At 45.5% G+C, this 20,409-nt stretch overlaps 1 protein-coding gene across 1 annotated transcript in view; it reads left to right on the top strand.

The window, feature by feature from the left end:
• The first annotated feature begins 8,601 nt into the window (after positions 1-8,601).
• LOC135208283 (sialin-like) overlaps positions 8,602-20,409 on the top strand; it is a 141,064-nt gene continuing 129,256 nt past the window's right edge. The window contains exon 1 of the mRNA XM_064240386.1: positions 8,602-8,651. Coding sequence (XP_064096456.1) covers positions 8,602-8,651 — 50 coding nt within the window. The remainder of the gene's footprint in view (positions 8,652-20,409) is intronic.

The raw sequence follows: 20,409 nt of genomic DNA on the forward strand, positions 1-20,409 counted from the left end.
TACCTCCTTCTCAACTACTTTGGCTTTTTCTGGGTTCAGGCGGTAAGGAGCCTGCTTTACTGGACGAGCGTCACCTACCTCAATATCATGTTCAAGCCATGAAGTAAGCCCTGGAGTCTCTCTAAACACTTCTGGAAAAGACTTTATCAAACATAACATGTCTTTCTTCTGGACTTCATCCAGATGCTCCAACAAAACATTAGCCTTATTAAAAATCTCAACATTAGTTCTTAATGTCTCTACAGATAAATTCTCTACAGATACATGGTTATCAACATTATCATTAAATACAGTAGCTAGAGGACATGGTATTTCATAAACAATATTTAATGGATCTGCATTTCTACCTTCATATTTCTTTAATCTATTAATGTGAAAAATCCTACTCTTTCTAGTAGAACCTGGAGAATCTAATTCGTAATTAAAGTCAGACACCTTTCTTATTACCTTCCATGGACCTTTAAATCTGGGTTTCAGAAAACTATCAGAGTCCATATCTAAAACCAGAACCAGATCTCCAGATTCGAAAGAACGACTTACTGCCTTGCGATCATAGAATGCTTTCATACTAGCCTGGGAAGCTTGCAAATTATCCAGGCGCCACTCAATCTATTTTTCAAATTAGATAAAAATATATTTAAATTTTGAATTTGTTTTCGTCCCCCAATCAACACTTCAAATAACACTTCCAAAAGACCTCGAACCTCATGACCATACACCAATCTGAAAGGAGAAACACCAGTAGATTCATTTGGGTGAGTTCTTAATGCAAATAATGCATAAGGTAGTTCCTTATCCCAACTACTCTCCCTTTCGTAACAGTACTTACCAATTATACTTTTTAAGGTTTGGTGGAACCTTTCCACAACCCCTTGACTTTCGGGATGGTATGGGACACTGGTGATGTGCTGAATGGCCAGTTCAGCACACCTGTCCTGAAAGTACTTAGAAGTAAAATTAGTACCGCGATCTGATTGAATGGTACAAGGTAACCCATAACGACAAAAATATTCTACCTACTTCTCCCAAGACAGCTTTTGACGTTACTTTCCTAAGAGGGAAAGCCTCTGGGAACCAAGAAGCCCTATCCATCACAGTTAATAAATACATATATCCCGATTGGGTTCTAGGTAAAGGACCAACAACATCAATGACAATCTCTGCAAATGGTTCACCAATTACAGGGATGGGTTTTAACGGAGCCTTTCGCAATACCTAATTGGTAATTTACCCATGACCTGGCACGTCTCACAAGTTCGCAAGAACTGCTTAAATACACCTTCTCATATTAGGCCACCAAAATAGCTTGGTTAATCTCTTAAAAGGTTTTTGTTACCCCAAAGTGTCCCGAGAAAGGATCCTCATGAGCTAACTGCAGCAATTCGTCTCTGAATTGTTTAGGTACTAAAATCTACTTACGGTACTCAGAGGATTCCATAAGAGCAGAACGGCTTAATCTATACAATAATCCTCTCTCTGATACAAAACATGGCTTAGAAACATCATCCCCCTCAGTTATTTCCACATCAAATTCATCATGCTGAGCTCTTATAAAATCAGCCCTATTCCATGCTCTAACTACCTTACTACTATCACTACTTCCTACAGACTCGAGCCTTGTACAGGATCTAAATGTAAATCCTCTCCGTCATCAAGAGGTTACGCCCTTTTCTCTGGGAGCGAGTAGTTACAGTAATTGGTAATTTATTTAAGGTTAAAATGGGGAACAATTCTTGTCCCTCCACATTACATAAGTCATTTCCTAGGATACCATCTATCCCAGGAATAGGTAGTTATCAACAATGGCCAGATAATATTCTTTACAACACCCAATATGTCAATCTCTCCTTCAACCACAGGAGCAGACACAACAGTGTCAGGAAAAACCACTTAAAAATAATATAGTTAGCGATCTTCACGTAAGAGGTAACCTACTTCTCAACAATAAAGATCGAGCAGCACCTGTATCCCTAAAAAAATGACAATTTGTCCAAAATTGCATTTTTCCTAACTATACAAACCTGAGGTCCTTTTACAATAGGAAGGTACTAGCGGCAGCTGGATAGGTCGTAAGCTTTCGAACAAGGGGTTCGGTAGTTAACTGCTTGTCCGACAGGCGCGCGCGAAGGCGCGACTGGGAGGTAAACAAATCACTTTTGCTTTTGGCCCAAGCAAAAACTGCAGAGTGAGGGGTGGCATGAGGTGGGGCTATGTGTAAAAGGACCTCAGGTTTGTATAGTTAGGAAAATGCAATTTTGGACAAATTGTCATTTGTTCCGACACGGCATACAAACCTTCGGTCCTTTTACAATAGGAAGACTCACTTCTTGGTGGAGGAATCTGAGTCTTTTGTGAACAGACTGGTGTTCGCCCAACCTTGGAAGCCTCCTGGTCGTAAGAGCGAGGGAGGGATCCAAGCCTCTGTCCGATTGATCGGGGTGTGCACCGCAGGATCAATGGTCAGACCTCTGGACCGTACTAAGAGAGAGGCAAGCGTATCTCTTTGTACCAGCATGTAAGAACTTGTTCCTGTACAGGAGCAAATATAAGTCATGGGTTTGACTCTTGTAGGCATCCACTTCCCCCCCTTGTAGAAGGAAGTGGTGGATATCGTGCTCCCATCCCTAGTGAAAGGGATAGGATGGGGCTCTGTCATATAGCTCACCTGCATCTCGTCCTCATCCTGCGTAGTGACGACCGTGTGGCCCTCTGCCCCACAGGTAGAGGAGTAGGAAAAGACGGGAAGAGGGAGCCAGTCACTCACTCATTCACACATCCATCCACACAGTCACACCAGGACTCGATGCTGTTTCAGCCTGCGAGGGTCTGGGTTAGCTACACAACTTGTTGAGCAGCCACCACGGGTCCCAAGGAAAAGGTATCCAAGGACCTGTGGGCAATATCCCGAAGGTAGAAGGACGTAAAGGTAGTCTGGTTAGACCAGACGTCCGCCTTCAGGACCTGCGCCACGGAGAAGTTCTTACGAAACGCCAACGAGGGGCCAATACTTCTGACTTCGTGAGCTCTCGGACGGGACGTACGGATTTCGTCACTACCATCAGCCTCATACGCCCTCCTGATGACCTCACACAGCCAGAATGAAAGAGTGTTCTTGGATACTTCTTTCTTGGTTACCCCTGTGCTAACGAAGAGGCGTCGACACTCAGGCCTGAGGTGTCGAGTTCTCTTCAGATAGCGCCGTAGCGCCCTCACAGGACAAAGCAGCATCTCATCCGCATCATTATCGGTGAAGTCCAATAGGGAGGGAATCGTGAATGACTCGAACCTGTCGTCAGGGATCGACGGTTTCTGAGTCTTCGCAACGAAGTTCGGAAACGAATCGAGCGTCACAGATCCCCATCCCCTGGAGTGTCGTACATCATAGGAAAGACCATGAAGTTCCCCTACTCTCTTCGCCGATGCCAGGGCCAGCAAGAAGAGGGTCTTGAGGGTCAGATCCCTGTCTGACGACTCTCAGAGTGGCTCGAACGGCGTTCGAGTCAAACTCCTAAGGACGAGAGTCACATCCCACGCAGGGACCTGAGTTCCCTGGGTGGGCAAGACCTTTCGAAGCTCCTCATAAGCAAGGAGATCTCGAACGAGTTCGAGATGTCCAATCCCCTCAGTTTCAGGACGAGCGCCAAGGCGGCTCTGTATCCTTTGACTGTGGGGTGGGGACTGAGAGGAGCTTCTCTCGGCGAAGAAAAACGAGGAAATCCGCTACCTGCTGAAGAGTGGCTCTGAGAGGAGATAGACCCCGTCTACGACACCAACCACAGAAGACGGCCCACTTCCCCTGGTACACAGCTGCAGAGGACTGACGGACGTTTCCAGCCATCTCTGTTGCTGGCGCTACGAGAAAAAGCCTCTCGTTCGCAAGAGAGTGGTGGATAACAGCCAGCCGTGAAGACGTAGGGACTGGACTGCTCGGTGGTACCGCTCGACGTGTGGCTGGGCGAGAAGGTTGTGCCAAGGGGGAATCTCTCTCGGTTCTCCTGCGAGAAGAGCCAGCAGGTCCGGATACCAAATGGCCTGTGGCCATTTGGGAGCCACCAGGATCATCCTGAGATTCGGGGTGACCAGTGCTCGACTGATCACCTTGCGAATCAGGCTGAACGGGGGAAAGGCATAGACGAAGAGGTTGTCCCACGGGTGTTGAAGAGCGTTCCTCTGCAGCTGCCCATGGGTCCGCACGGCCGAGAAGAACACCTGGAGCTTCCTGTTGTGCCGGGTGGTCGAACAGATCCACGACTGGTCGCCCCCACAGGTCGAAGAGCCTTTCCGCCACGTCCTGGCGTAGAGACCATTCGGTCCCTATCACCTGATCCCAGACGGCTGAGCGTGTCTGCTACTACATTCCTCTTCCCTGGAATGTAGCGTGCCGACAGCTCTATTGAGTGTGCCTCGGCCCACTCGTGCACCTGCCGAGTCAACTGGTACAACGGGAGAGACACTAGGCCCCCCTGTTTGTTGACGTAGGCCACCACCGTGGTGTTGTGCCACATCAACACCACTGAGTGTCCCATCAAGCGGTCCTGGAAACTCTTGGATGAGCGAGGAACGCTGCCTTGAGTTCCAGTACATTGATGTGAAGGTGCTTGTCGTTCTCGTCCCACCACTCCTGAAGTCAGCAACTCCTCCAGGTGTGCGCCCCATCCCTCGGTCGATGCGTCTGAGAACAGCTGCATGTCCGGGGAGGGGGGGGAGTGCGCAGGAGGCACCCCTCTTAAGAGGTTCCTGTCGTCCAGCCACCAGGCTAGGTCCTGCCTCACCTCCGGTGTCAGTGACACTGGAAAGCTTGGGGGATCCGTCGCCTGTGACCAACTCTCCTTTAGTCTCCACTGAAGAGACCGCAGGTGAAGACGCCCCGTGAGGGACTAACTTCTCGAGTGACGCAGGTGTCCGATCACGACTTGCCATCGCTGAGCTACCTGTTCCTGCCGAGACAGGAACTGGTTGGCTGCCTCCCTGAATCTGCTGATCCGCGAGTTCTGCGGGGAAGACTCGCCCTGCTACCGTGTCGATCAGCATACCCAGGTACTTCATCCTCTGCTTGGGCTCGAGATCGACTTTTTCGAAGTTTCACAACGATCCCCAGATCGCGACAGAACTCGAGCAGTCGATCCCTGTCCTGTAGCAACTGCGAGCGGGAGCTCGCCAGGACTAACCAATCGTCGAGATACCTCATCAGACGATATCCCGTGCGAATGGGCCCAAGCAGACACCAGAGTGAACACTCGCGTGAACACCTGGTGGGGCGGTTGAGAGACCGAAGCAAAGTGCCCTGAACTGGTACACCGTTACCGTCGTGGGATGAAGCGGAGGTACTTTCTGGAAAGGACTGATGAATGGGTATTTGGAAATACGCATCCTTCAAGTCCACTGAAAGCATGAAATCGTTCTCCCTGATGGAGTCGAGCACTGAGCGTGCCGTCTCCATCGTGACCGGGTCTGGCGAACAAACCGGTTCAGGGGAGAGAGATCTATCACCGGGCGCCAGCCTCCCGTAGAACTTTTCCACCAGGAAGAGTCGACTGGTAAAAGCCCGGTGACTGATCCGTGACGATTTCTACAGCTCTCTTGCTCAGCATGGTCTTGATCTCCTGTCTCAATGCTACGTCCTTCGATGACCCGTGGAACGTACGACTGCTGTTGGACCGGGTTGGAGGTGAGGGGTGGCCGAGATTCGAAGGGTAATAGATATCCCTCCCGAAGGACATCTACAATCCAGGTCTCGGCGCCGTAGCGCTGCCAATTTGTTGCCCAATGGCTGGCCAGGCACCCCCCCACTTCCGGCAGCAGGTGAGGGGGAGCGCCGTCCCTAGCGTTTCCCCCCTTTCTTCGACTTCTTCCCAGAGCCTCCACGGGAGGAGGAGGGCTGGGAGGAGGGCTGGTTACGGCTCCCCTTGGTAGAAGTCGAAGAAGACAGAGTCTTTCCCCGGGGCTTCGACGCAGCTACCGTCTTAAGCCACCGAGGAAGCGCTAGCCGAGCTCTTAGACTTGGCCGCAGTCCGAGGCTGCCCAGAAGCCTTCGAGACTGCCTGGTGAACCAGACGGTCACTGTCGTCAGTGCGCCGTCTGTCCACCGCAGCGTCCACCATCTCTCCTGGGAAGAGAGACGTGGAACTCCGTAAAGGTCCGTTGCGAAGTCCCAACGCCGCTTCACGCCCGGCCGCCCTGGAAACCCGAGTAAGGACAGCGTCCCTTCGTCGGAGAACCAGGTTGGCCCACAGGTTCACCGTCTGGTGGGCAAGGAAGGAGATGGCTCTTCCTCCAGACTGGCAAAGTCTCCTAAAGGCCGAGTCATCTTCGGGAGAAATTCCCCCGGAGTTGGCTGCGACCTTTAGATACTGTGAGGGACCACAGATCTAGCCAGGAGACGGCCTGGAAAGCTGCCATGGCGGTAGATTCCAGGCCGAGTGCCTCTTGCTGCGAGAACCATAGGTTCTCGGACAGGATCTGCTGCAAGAGACACACCCGGAGTCAGCCTGGCTAACTCCGGGTTCACCTGTTTGGGCGGCATCGGGTCTTCAGATGGCACGTAAAAAACGCCGCTGTCGCAGCAGAGGAGGTGGAAGCAGCTTGCTCGACCTGCCAGACTTGAGCGAACCGTCTTGTCCGGAGACAAGCGATTCAACCTGGTCCAGCACTGAGTCCGCAAGCTCAGAACGCGGCAAACCCACCATCGGTCTGGGTTCCCTCTTCGGGCCCCAGAACGACTCGAGCCGGGACGTGGGCTCGGATGGTGGAGCGGCGATCCTTCCGCGAGATCGTTGTGCTGACGAATCAGCGCAATAACCTCGGCAAAGTTCCTCTGGATCTCAGGAGTGACTGCGTCCTGCGGAGTCGGACCATCCAGTCCCTCAAACAGGAGCATCTCCCGAGACCCTCCTCCCTCAAGGGGAGGAACAGCGACAGACCCCTCTCGGTCTCCTCCAACCACTTGTGCGTACGACCTGGCTGGTCCGAGAACCGTGCCTGGTACGTACGACGACGTGGTGGGATCCTGAGGGGAGCGCACCCTCACGATCACTCCTCAATACCTTGCCCCTCCCGGTGTAACCCGAGGAGGTTGAAGGTATGGGAGAGGCAGACCTGACGCTCCCCTCCTCGCTCGCTGGCAGAACCAGTGGGCTTGGAAGACTGCAGGCAATCGCCAACGCCGGGCGGTGGCGATCGAGCTGCAGACCTAGTCGAGCCGTCTCGCTGTGGAGAACGGCTGGACCGAGACAGCGGCCCCGGTCTCGTGTGTCAGAGGAGCTGGTGCTGGTCGCCGTACCCGATCGCTCTCTGTGAGAGTGACGGTCAGGCGACCGGCGAGCTCCACTGTCACGGTGAGACCGGTGCGTATCCTCACGGTGCTGTTCAGTTCGCTGGTACCAGCCGTGGCTGGTGCCCGGCGAAGGTGGGGGGACCTCTTCCCAGCCTCAGCCCGTGGCCGGTCATGGACCGTCACGTCCTCCCAACGGTAGTAACCAGCTGCTCGCCGCGAGAGCGAGAGCTGTCTGGTGAGAGTCGCGTGAGCGGCTGTCACCAGTCTTCCGCTCCGTGCCGTGAACCTGACGCTGAGCGGACTCAGAGGTCTGGTTCTTGGCTGCACGGCCGCTGTTAGGCGACCGTACACTCGGTACCTCTCTGCGAACGAGGAGGCCGAGACGGACCCTGCTGCCGTGGCCGAACCACTAACAGCAGGTGAGGAAGTGCCGGTGTTAGCCGGCACTCCTCTGGTCCCCGTAGTCTTCTTCCTTGCGGAAGAAGAAGAGACGGGTCCTGCCCCCGAAGGAGCAGGGTGACCAGCGGAAGAACCCCCCACCCGTCTCACCAGAGCGAGACGGGCCCTTAGAAGTTCCCGAAGGAGACTTCTTAGGGGGGGGGGGAGGCGACCCTTCTTCTTCTTCGGCGGGGGAGCCGAGAAGAAGAAGAAGAGGCGGCAGACGACGACGACGACGATGAAGACGACGACGACACCTTCCTCCTCTTCTTCTTCTTCTTCGTCAACCTCCTCAGGACCGACGTCAGATCTTGTCATCCAGAGCGGAGCCGGGGCTGCTGTTGCCGAAGCAACAGGGCCCGGACGCACCTGTCCGAACAGATCAGCATCGGGAGCAGCGGCGCCAGGAACAGGAACAACGTCAGCAGGTGCAGGCATCACAGGAACGGCAGTAGAGACGGCAGGAGCAGGTACAGGAACGGCAGCAGTGGTCAACGTCACGTCCGTGAACGGCGGCTGGGCAGGTACGGCAGGTACGGCAGGTTGTGCAGGCGGTCCAGATGGATGGACCAGCGGCACAGACATCCTTGGTACTGGTGGGAGGTCCAGGGGCGAGCTCTTCTTGGGCACACGAAGTCCGGTCGCAGGCAGCACGGCAAACCCAGGTGGGCGGCATCACACTCCCCCGAGGTACGGCGACTGGCCCCTGCACCGATGTAGTAGGTGTTACAGAGACGCGTGCGGGGTGGACACCAGGTGAGGAGGTGAAGCGTAGCCAGGTGTTGTAAGGGTCGTGGTGGTGGTCGTAACCGTCGCATGGGTGACCGCCACGGAGCCAGCGAGATGGTAGAGCAGCCCCTGGACACTCGGCACGCCCTGCAGCCCCAACGATGCCCCACACCTGTCCGAGGTCGTCCTTCGCGGCAACTTACAACCTGAGGTAAGCAAAAGTCGGGTGATTAGGAGGATCCTCTACCCGCGTCAGCAGGCGAAGACGAACGGATAGAGGACCCAGAGTACAACTCAACGTCGGGGTATCTAGCGCCCTCCTCCACACTCGACAAGTCAGGTGAGGAGAAGGACCTAGAAACCCCCCCCCGAAGGGGGAAGGCGCCAAACGTGGAAGCTGAGCAGGGCGGCAGGAAAGAAGACGAAGTGTCCGTAACCAAAGGAGTCGCGGGAGAGCTTTCCGACGACTCCTTTGCAGGCCTTCGCTTCTTCCTGCCCTCATACAAAGTCCACTGCGCCTCCGACCATTATTACTATACTTCACATGGCTCGGCTCGGGTGCATTCGCGCCCCGACACCGAGCGCACAAAATATGAGGGTCAATCTCCGGGAATGAGCGGAACTTTCCCCGCATTTACGCCCTTCGGTACCCGGGTATAGTCCTCCGTGGGGTAGCGAGGCAGAGGAGATTCCATCGTTGACCATAAATCACAATTAATTAGAAAGAGAGAAATGATTGTACTTACAATGATTCTTTCATACACAAACACAACCATATACTCAGGAAAGCAACGACGAGAAGCGGGCAGAGAGCGTCCGAACACACACGTCCACTTCGTTGTGAGGCTGAAAGCAAAAGTGATTTGTTTACCTCCCAGTCGCGCGCGCGCGCCTGCGGACAAGCAGTTAACTACCGAACCCCTTGTTCGAAAGCTTACGACCTATCCAGCTGCCGCTAGTACCTTCCTATTGTAAAAGGACCGAAGGTTTGTATGCCGTGTCGGAACAATTTGACATTATAACTTCCTCCTCAAATCTCAGCTTACCTGGCCAAATATACTTATTAAATGACAGTCACATGGGGGAATCTTTCTCTTTATTACCTTTACCATTTTCTTCATTCTCTACAGAATGTTGAGAAGCCTTAACTTGATTCACCAAAGCAATGGGAGAATTAGCCTGCCTCTGTAAATAATTCTGACGAGCAAAACACTTAGCCTGGGTATGTCCTGTCTTGTTACACCAGTAACAGGTTCTACTACTTCCCCACACTACTAGTTATAGTACGACTAGGATGAGCATTATCAGTTTTTGCAAAATTCCTATTCACAAAATTACCACCGGGATTACTTATTGTTGATTTTTTGACCTGAAAATTGGAATTTGCTTTAGAGTTAGCCTGAAAATTAGAATTATTTTGTTAAAGAACATTCTCTTTCTACTCTCCCCGTTACCCTTGACCACAGGGAAATTACCCCTGAAGTTTCTCAGTACCAACCTTATGGGTCAATATATATTTATCACTCAACTGAGCAATTCTGGGAAAAGAGGTCACTTTCAAGTCTTCTAAATGCACTCTTAATCTTTAGCACAGGATTTCTTAAAATCTTCAATCAATATCAATTCCTTCAAGGCCGCCAAAGTAGTTACTTGCGACTCTTGAGCAGTCATCAAAATGCTCTGCTTTACACGAGCAAACTCCACAAAAGTCATGTTCGGGGTTTTGTTAAAATTCCTAAACCTCTGCCTGTAGGCCTCGGGAACCAAATCATAAGCTTTTAATATCAAAGCTTTCATTTTCTCATAATCCCGAGATACTTTGTTCCTCTATGGCATTATAAACCTTCTGAGCCTTGCCCAGCAAGCGACATTGAATCAACACTGTCCAGACCTCCCTAGGCCAAGACAACTGGAAGCAACCCTTTCACCGCCTTAAAGAATTCAGGCACGTTCTCCTCAGTAAAACAAGGTACAAGTTTTAGAGCATCCCCAAAACTAAAACTTTTCCCCGGTATCTTCACGGATGGGGGTACTCGCACACTTCTTACCTTGCTGGATCTTGGCCAACTCTAACTCCATACCAAGCATCGCTCTCTCATGTGCTCTGATTCTCTCCAACTCCTCGAACTCTAACTTCTTTAGCTCCAACATGCTCTGGAAATCTTTACTAGTGGCTCATTTTCCACTTTGACCGAAACGAGTAGGAACAGCCGGACCACCATTATCAGTACGAAGAACTCGCTCAGTCTGACTTTTACCATCAGGCAGACTGCCGTACCCTTCAAAAATCACTCCACAGTGGGGCAGATCCTGAAAAAGACTCAATCCAGGAGCCCCTTCTACATCAGACTCACTCATGCTTTCACTAATTAATTCATCAGCAGTTTGTTTAAGTTCACACAGCCTATTCTTTACCAACTTATACACATCCTTTTTCATTCCCTATTTTGTTAAAGAAATGCCTAACCACCTAGCACAAGCTTTCAAATTTTTAGTCAAAGCACTCAAATACCTAACACAATCCTCAGAAGCTAAATATTCAGCAGGGTTAAAACTCTACATCAGCCATAGTGTGAAAAGGAAAAGGAGGAAGGTGATGAGGTGCACAACAAAAATAAATACTGAAAAATCTCACCCAGAGCACAGTCTGACCACTCGCACCACCGACTGAGTTTGTCCTGGATCCTGTCACGGTCGCCAAATTTGTTACGAACTCCCCTTTAGGAGGAAGTCGTAACTGGTTCTTTTATTTTAATCTTAAATCCAGTGACAAAAACAAATCAGTATGAGCGAGGAAAATCAGAAAGACACAGGCAAAAATTTCACAATATTTATTACACAATAAATATACGTACACTGATGGCTCACAAAAAGTAATAAATAGACAAAACACAAAAGGCCATCAATAACTCAGAGAGTCACCTATAACTAAAGCTAAACCCTACTCATTAGAGAAGAAACCAAATCTAATCTTAATAAGGGACCCAAATAAATTTACCACCACGCTAACCTATTACTAAATAGAAAGGAAAGAAGTGGAAGGACATACAAAAAGAAACAATAATCCTACCTAAGACATAACAATCTAAACCTTAATATACTATCAAACATTTAGAAGACCATATAATTACACACTCTTTAAGGTGTAGCTAAAAATACACACAGATTGGTCCTATGACACAGACCATAGTACTAATACAGACGAGTCCATATTCGCTCAAAAAATGCAGTCACAGAACGTCACTCCCATCAGAAGAACTGCACTTCAAAACCGTTGGTGGATATCACACTTTAGTCTACGGCTCGCCAAAGATACAGGGGAGTTCATCTTACCTGAGAGAAGACACCCCACTTGCTCCAACAAGGCCACTCTGGTGCTGATACAGTGGATACATCCATGAAAGATGAAAAAGGCTCTCGAGCCCAGAACCACACACAACTGCCAACGCCAAGATTTAAGCCAGTAGGCCACTTAAATCACAGTTGCACGTCGTACTCCCACATGTATCTTCACATGCATAACTGCCTTTCACATTAAGAAGCAGCTCAATGACAGCAGATGTTTGTTCTCAAGAGAACAAAGCGAGAAATCTTCAGAATAGGACGTTATATATGTATAATCCACAACAGCAGACAGATCAGCAGCTCCAGGAGTCCTCAACGGCCTTGAACTAGACTCGAGAATACTTTGGGAGAGTCACAAGTCACCTCTCCTTACCACACTCCCAGTCACCATAAAGTAAATAAACAGAGTTACAAATTTGGCAAGGAAGCAAAAACACTGAGGAAGGCCGCACTTCAACTGCACTCAATAGATGGCGCCACAAAACTTAAGCTTTTTTTCAACCAAAGCAAATTAACAGTACATTTAACCAAAATTTATACCAACGTAAAACAAATAGCAAAATACCTAACTTAACTTAGTTTTACAAAATTGCAAACAATAGAAAAATAAAAAGCCATCAGTGCAAAAAGGCAAAACAATGAGATTTTACTTTAAAATTACGTTACGGCTTGACAACAAGAAAGAACAGCTGAGAGTCTGTCGCCACCCCGCATAACAGCTAACCTCTTGGTGTAAATTATCATCATCCTAACGAATCCAAGAAAGCTAGGACCAGCATAGTTTACAAATTTTTGACTGAATAGATAGAGTGCCTCTTGATATGACCAATTGGTCTCTTGTAACGAGAAACATCTTTGTCATTAAAGGATCCAAGGAATCTTGGACAAGCGTCGTTTGCAAATCTAAAATTATAAAAGGTGTGATAGTAATAGGCTGAAAGCCTCTTGATATGAACTGCACTGCACAGGCTGTTGGAACTTGAGCTGGAGCACTTATGGAAAAGCATCCTGTAGTGTGAAATTTGGCAATTTTCATTACTGGAAGCTTGAAGTTTGTGCTGGGTTTTCATTTTCATTTAGTTTTTTTATTAATTTTCTGGGCCTTACCCATATATTGGAGAGTAATTCCATTACAGATCAAGCATAGCCCAAGGATGCCATGGAGTGATTGTGCTGTAACAGTTGACGGCATAAGACTAAATTATTGAGGGAGCAGCGTAGCTGTGTTTGTTCATCTCTTCAAAACTACAGCTTTGAAATAGAGGGACATAGAACTGTAGAAGTTCAGATTTGTCAGATTTTTGGGTCTTACATGGGCACTGTCATTTGATGGAAGTAAATAAAAGAAAGATTGTGCCAAAACAGTACACACCCAATATATATATATATATATAATATATATATATATATATATATATATATATATATGGGTGTGTGTATGTTCCAAATTAGTAAATAAACGTTAATGTTTGAAGTAAATGCAAGTATTTATATATGTATCTCAAAGTGTGTCCATAATGTAAATCAATTATCCTATGTGAAAAAATTCTGCGGGCAACTTTCAATGAAAAAATAGAAAAGTATCAATGACTGACTCTTACTTTTCGCCGCCCATCCAACCACGAACGATTTTTCAAAGCAGTAATTGCATATATATGTTGTGGCTTTTCGACGACATGAAATGCGACTTCACCACCAACGTTCATACATTTCCGATTAACATCACGATGCTGCTGTTGCTGTGCTGTGCTGCTGCTACAGCATTTTCGGAATGAGACTTCAACATCATCGTCACCATCAACACCCTCCCATTCCCCCCCAAAATGCCCTGACCCGAACCCACGCCAACCCCAACCCCCCCCCCACCCCCTTACCTTTCTCCTTTCAGAGAAGGAAGGGGTGTGGGAATGGGGAGGGTGGCGTAGGCATCTCTCTCTCTCTCTCTCTCTCCACACCTATCATGTGGCGCGTGTTGCAATTTATTGACTCCCTCAGTAACACATCAAAATTAACAAAGTTGAACGCGGCACAGGTGAGTGACAGAAGTTTAATTAGCTGAATGACATGCCTCTCTGTCGCGCTCATGCGTGCACGCTGCAGACAGTTGCATACACATGATGCAGAAGCCCAGTCCCTTCGCAGTATTATGCCTCTTCACATCTTTCCCATCCAGTGTACTGTATCACGTTATTATGAGTCTCTCTCTCTCTCTCTCTCTCTCTCTCTCTCTCTCTCTCTCTCTCTCTCTCATTTACTGTTCAAACATCATTATCTTTCACTGGCTTCATCCAACCGGCGCCGTCGTCTTCCATCTGCCTTCGTCTTCCTTTGTGGGATGACGATAACAGGCTCCGTACCGAAGGCTGCCTCCTCCGAACTTAATTTGTGTTGACGGTGTACGCCGCCTAGATCGAATTACTTCCAGGGTGTTGGCGGTCTTGTCAGAACCCAGATATAATGTGAGGGAGTATTTTTCTCTCGACTCTTATTTCTTCTTTCTTATTTTCGGTTCGTCTCATCCATTTCCGCATTTGTAACGGGTGTTAGAACGTGGATTTCTGGTTTAAGTGTGCACCCTAACATGTCTTGAAGTCTGATATTGTACAAAGTTATGACTTGAGGTTATTACTTTAGGTTTTCTTTAATAACTTCCGTGGTATTTTTTGTATTTTTTCTTCACCGTCAGGTCATTTTTGTGAGCTTTAGTTCGTGCGTTTTTCACTTGTTTTTTAACGTTTATATTTAGTGGATTTGTTGCAGTTAGAATCTCTTTATTAGATACTTCATTCATAATCTCTTACTACAAACGTATTTTTGTAAATAGGAGTTTAGCACATGATTGGATACTTTTGTCCATAGCTAGGAGTTTTCTTAAGCTTCATTGTTTGTTTCATTTTGATGCAAAGTTTCATGAAACTATGTCAACAACATATTCAGCTGGATGCTGTTACTACGGGTATGTGCAGGCAGAGTAATTGATGACATATTATCTGAACAAGTAAGAAAGAACTGACCACGATTTGTTGAATATATACTTAAAATTTTCGTTGCAAATCATCCAGAAGGGATTAGCAGCCAGTTTGAACGCGTTTTCAAAATATAAAATCGCTAAATGAAAGGAATAGAAAAATAAGGGTTTGTTTTAAAGTTAATTAAAATGTTTAAAATTGGGCCTTATGAAGTTCAACCTAGAAATAATCTTTATTTATCACTCGTCTCTGTAGCAGGTCCTACGGCTGAGAAAATCGGGAGTAGGTGAAGGACAGGATCTTGTTGGATATCGTGACTCTGACCTGGACTGAAATCTTGTGAGAAAACAAGGAAAAATTTTATACAGCTTATAATGCTATATGAACTCTGCCACGGACCATGAATAGCGGTGACAGACGCACGATCATGGCTAACTTTCAACTTAAATAATATAAAAAAAAAACTACTGAGCTAGAGGGCTGCAATTTGGTAAGTTTGATGATTGGAGCGTGTATGATCAGCATGCCTACCAATTTGCTGCCCTCTCGCCTCAGTAGTTTTTAAGGTCAAAGGGTGGACGGACAGACATGAAGCCATCTCAGTAGTTTTCTTTTTAAGAAAACTAAAAATCGTTCGGGTGATGTTTACTGTTTGTCATTTATATGGATAAAATGTTAGGATGTTAAAAAGATGCAATTCCAGTCGATGGTTTTTTGGGTAGTTTACATGTGCTTTTGTTGATGGATGACACAGTGATTGTTGCCACTTCTCGAGAAATGTGTATTAAAAATTTGAACATTATGATGAACTACTGTAATGAATATGGCATGCAGCTTAATGGTAAGAAGAGCAAATTTTTCGTGATAAACAAGAATGTAGGTTACCAGTTGCCAATAACAGCTCCAGGTCAAACTGTGAGTTACTGTGACCATTATCCTCTATGTGGGAACTTGGTTCACAGATGACGGAAGTTGAAAACTTGCCTCTCTTTACATCAGCCTAACTGGCAATCAACCTTAAACAAGTTCTCAATATTTTGTAACACGAATACAGATGCCATTCTATTTTAAGAAGAAAGTTTTTGAAGCAGCGGCGACTTCATCCTTGTTTTATGGGTCAGAACATGGTTAACAAATGTATTACAAAAACCAATAAGTAATTACAATCACTTAGTTCCAAAAGTTTGCTAGATGTGAGGGTAAATACCTGTACAGATTTGTGTTTTGTTGAGTCTGGAATACCCCCAGCGAAATTCATTGTGGCCAAAAACGGAAACGTTTTCTTATGTCAAAGTTGTCTGACCCTGATATGGATGAGCCTTTTCCATATTGTATATGAAATGTGTATGGGATGCAGATTCCCCTGGGTACAGATTTATTCAAAATTCCTAACCTTTAATGACCAAATTGACCCACTAGACGGACATCGTATCATCAATTAGAAATAGGACCAAACTTCAGCAACTAAACTATGTTACTTACAGAAGCAAACTGAATCCCAACTTGGAAGTTCATAGATTATATACCGATAAATTATATGTCGCTGATTACATTCGCGTAGCTTCAGTCGCTTACGGTTAATGTCCCATAACCTTTGTATAGAAACGGGTAGGTGGAGCCGAACTCCTCCAGAGTTAAGGGTGTGTGCCTGTGATAATAGCTCTATTCAGGACGAGTCACACGCTCTCATCAATTGTCCCTTTGTCAATGCCGTGTAGACATAAATATCCAAACTTAAGTACGAGTCTTTGAATACTTTATTAAATGAAAGTAATTATATTACTGATTTGTGCATATGTTATGAAGTTCTTCTTAGTTATAAATAATATGCGTCTTTGTCTTCTGTTTATGCTTTTTTTTCTCAAGTAGGTTTTTTCTCTCTTTTGCAAGCGTTGTGTTGAGACTTAACAATAATAAGCCAAGGTTTATTGGTGGATATGTTTTTTTCTTTACTTTTTCGTGTATATGATATTAGTGCTGATGTAATGTGTACTTGAGTTTGTATTTTTTTTTGTCATTATGGGCCTTGTACTTACAGAAAAAAGAAGAGATAGCTATCTACTCTGTATTTTTTTGTATTGTATCTTTTTTGGGACAAGTTTTGTACTTATATTTTGTATAGGCTTCAGTGCAGTAGATTAGATTATGGAACTTTTAGCCTGGGGTAAAATTCTTGAAGTTTCTGGCACTGATTCAAGAAAGGATTTATTCGTTAAGGACAGCCTTTGGGCGACTCTTGCCGGTTAGATTTTGCTAGCGCTCTGGCTTTAGCAGTCGAAAACAATTATAAACAGGAATAGCCCAAATACTATTGCTGTTTTGATCAACCTCGTCGGTCCACATAATTACGTGCTTAACTCAGGAAACCCATTTATCGTTTTATTTCCTTTTAATATAACCTAATTGTGCTCTGCATATCTTTAGTTAGTATGTCTTCTAATCAGTCATGTACTACGTATGTACCTTTTTTTTTTTTTTTTTTGCTGGAAAGCGTCGTGATAGTTTTTCCTAACTGTTTCCGGTGAGTTGTTATCGCTACCCGGCGTATTTTCTGATTTTTTTATATATACCAGAAATTGATGAATCTTATTAAGCTTATGTAAAAGGACGGCTTAGCAGAAAATCTTTAAATCTCACATTACATAGATAGACCTAAAAAACTGAACATCAAAATGTACCTCCGTTAACACGGGAATTTTGTGTGTGCGTCCAGTCATACAAATTATTATTATCAATCAGCAGTCAAAGGATATTAATTATGTTAATCGGCATCGAACTCATTTTAGTTTATTCAGCCAGTTATATTTCAAAAGGTTTTTGTTCATGTAATCAATAGAGTAAATGTTATTATTGTTATTATTATTATTTTGTCTATCACAGTCCTCCAATTCGACTGCGTGGTAGTTATAGTGTGGGGGTTTCCGGATTGCATCCTGCCTCCTTAGGGGAGTCCATCACTTTTCTTACTGTGTGCGCTGTTTCTAGGATCACTCTCTTCTGCATGAGTCTTGGAGCTACTTCAGCCTTTTTAGTTTATTTTTCCAGATTCCTTTTCAGGGATGTTGGGATCGTGCCTAGTGTCCCTATGATTATGGGTACAATTTCCACTGGCATATCCCCATATCCTTCTTATTTCTAGTTTCAGGTCTTGATCCTTATCCATTTTTTCCCTTTCTTTCTCTTTCAACCCTGGTGTCCCATGGTATTGCGACATCAATGAGTGATACTTTTCTTCTGATTTTATCTATCATCGTCCCGTCTGGTCTATTTGCATGTATCACCCTATCTGTTCCGATACCATAGTCGAGGATCTTTGTCTGATCGTTTTCTATCACTCCCTCAGGTTGGTGCTCGTACCATCTTATTACTGCAAGGTAGCTGATGTTTCTTGCACAGGCTAAAGTGGAGGACTATTGCCACTGAATCATGCCTCTTTTTGTACTGGTTCTGTGCAAGTGCCGGACATTCGCTTGCTATTATTATTATTATTATTATTATTAATTATTATTATTATTATTAATTATTATTATTAGAGAGAGAACACCAGAAGGTAATAAAGATAGAAGGGTATTTATCTATTATTATATATCATATTAAAGGCAGTTTCTGTCTGTCTGTTTGTTCGTTATGCATGCCCAGACTATGATAGCTAGGGCTGCTAAATATTTACCATAGACTCCCCTCCCTCCCCTCCCCCCGGGGAAGGTTTTAGTCAAAATCCGAAATTCGAGGGCCGTTGCTAATGGGGCCTTAACCCCTCTTCTTCTACCCGCTCATTTTTTACAACTTTCGGAGTTGACAGCGAAACTCTTCGGGTTTTCACAACTTCTTTGGGTTGACAGGATCTCAAGTGATTACTTATTCTGAAAAGTGATTTCATAATCCGCCGGCCGAGTACAGCAGCTAGTTTCTAATAAAAGAAATTCTCTGAGTTCTGCCAAAGATAGTAACTTGTACGTCAATATGCTTTCGGAGTCTGTCAGGGCACAGAAATCGACTCAAGCCCGATAGAAAAAACTGTCTCTTTGTAATTTACTTCTCAGCTTTACCCAGAGGGTGATTTTTCAGGGCAATGTGCTTATATATATAAAGTGAAAGCTCTGTTTTACATCATATATTCTGATGGATGTTTTTCATCGTAAAAGGCAGTTTTACTAAGTCGTAAAAGAAACCTTCTGTCACCTTTTCCAGAAGAATTAAAAGTAGCTTTGACTATCTAGAAGCAGAGGCATTGAATTATGTTCACGGATATTACGTGGTATAGTCTTAGTAGAGAATAGAATTCCCTCATAATTGCCAAAGATGTTAGTGGTCGTTCGGTGTTATTTCGCATGTTTCCCAAGGTCGAAGGTTCACCGAAATGCGGGACCTGGTAGTTGGGTCTGTTCACAGTCGAGATTCAGCAATATTCTCTTCAATAATCGATATCCAATACTTGTTCAGAGTCGATGAATCCTAGAAAACGAACGCTCTAAACAAACGCTATGATCCGTTTGTAAAATGGGCAGTAAAATAAAAGGATTTTTCAAAATGACCGTTCAAGTTCTGTACTAAACGGTACCATTTTTCGGCATGTTAATGTGCAAAGAAAAAATCTGTTGACTTGTAGTAGATCTCCGGTTTCAAATTGAACCGCGTGAGCAACTGGAGCTTCATATACTGTCTTAAACAGTTTCCATGCTGGACCTGAACAAGACTGCTCCTAGCATTCTTTGCGCCCAGCAGTGTAAAGTAGAGTAACAGGATGGGAGTAAATAATTAACGCCAGGAACAGCTGCTATTTATGATTTCTACATGAATGTTACGGGAATAATTTTCTTTCTAAAGTGACAGAAATCAACTGACATCAAGAATCAATTCATATGTTGCTAAGGATTAAATGAAACAATCAGTACCAAACAGCCGTTATGGTAGGGTACAAGTATATCGAAAACCATTACGAATGCAAAAATAATCCCATCAGAATCAAGAAAATCCCATTAAGTGGTATCTAAGAGCTTTCACTCTTATTAAGAACCAAAACAGTAAAAAGTGTACTGGAAAGGCCAACCAACAATTTTTTCAGGTCAAAAGCTAGCAATAAAGGGCAAGGAAGTACCAACTTTACCTTAAAAGGCCCATTTAAAGAATTTTTGAGACCAAATTTCAGAAACACCTAATTTGACTTTCGTTTCTCATGGAAAGATTTACTTGCCAGACTTGGTTTCCTTTTGTTAGGGTTCTTGAGTAATCCAGGGCCTGCCATGCTGGTGTTTCACGAGTCCATTTTCCGAGACCAGACCATATTTTCAAAGATTCTATCAACGGCACCATGCAGATGTTGCAGTATTCTAAATGTGGTTACGTCATCTCACTGATGCGTATTCAAAATGACTGCCAGCCTTAGCAGTGATCTAAAACTAATGAGTAGCTGAGTGTTTAGAAGCAGGTCCGTTACGAAACTATAATGGGTTATACCGGTCCACAATCATCAAGATGTATAGAGCTGCTCACTGCTGTTGCCTCGACTCTCTCTAATTAGATAATGAGACTTTGCACGCTTAACAAATCCTGAACAACATGTTGTTTGTATAGGTTGTGTACTGATTTTGTTATAATTATAATGCGCTTAAAGGATTTGTATATATATATATATATATATATATATTTTATATA

The sequence above is a fragment of the Macrobrachium nipponense genome, chromosome 35 (assembly GCF_015104395.2).
Source record: "Macrobrachium nipponense isolate FS-2020 chromosome 35, ASM1510439v2, whole genome shotgun sequence".
Taxonomy (NCBI): Eukaryota; Metazoa; Arthropoda; class Malacostraca; order Decapoda; family Palaemonidae; genus Macrobrachium; species Macrobrachium nipponense.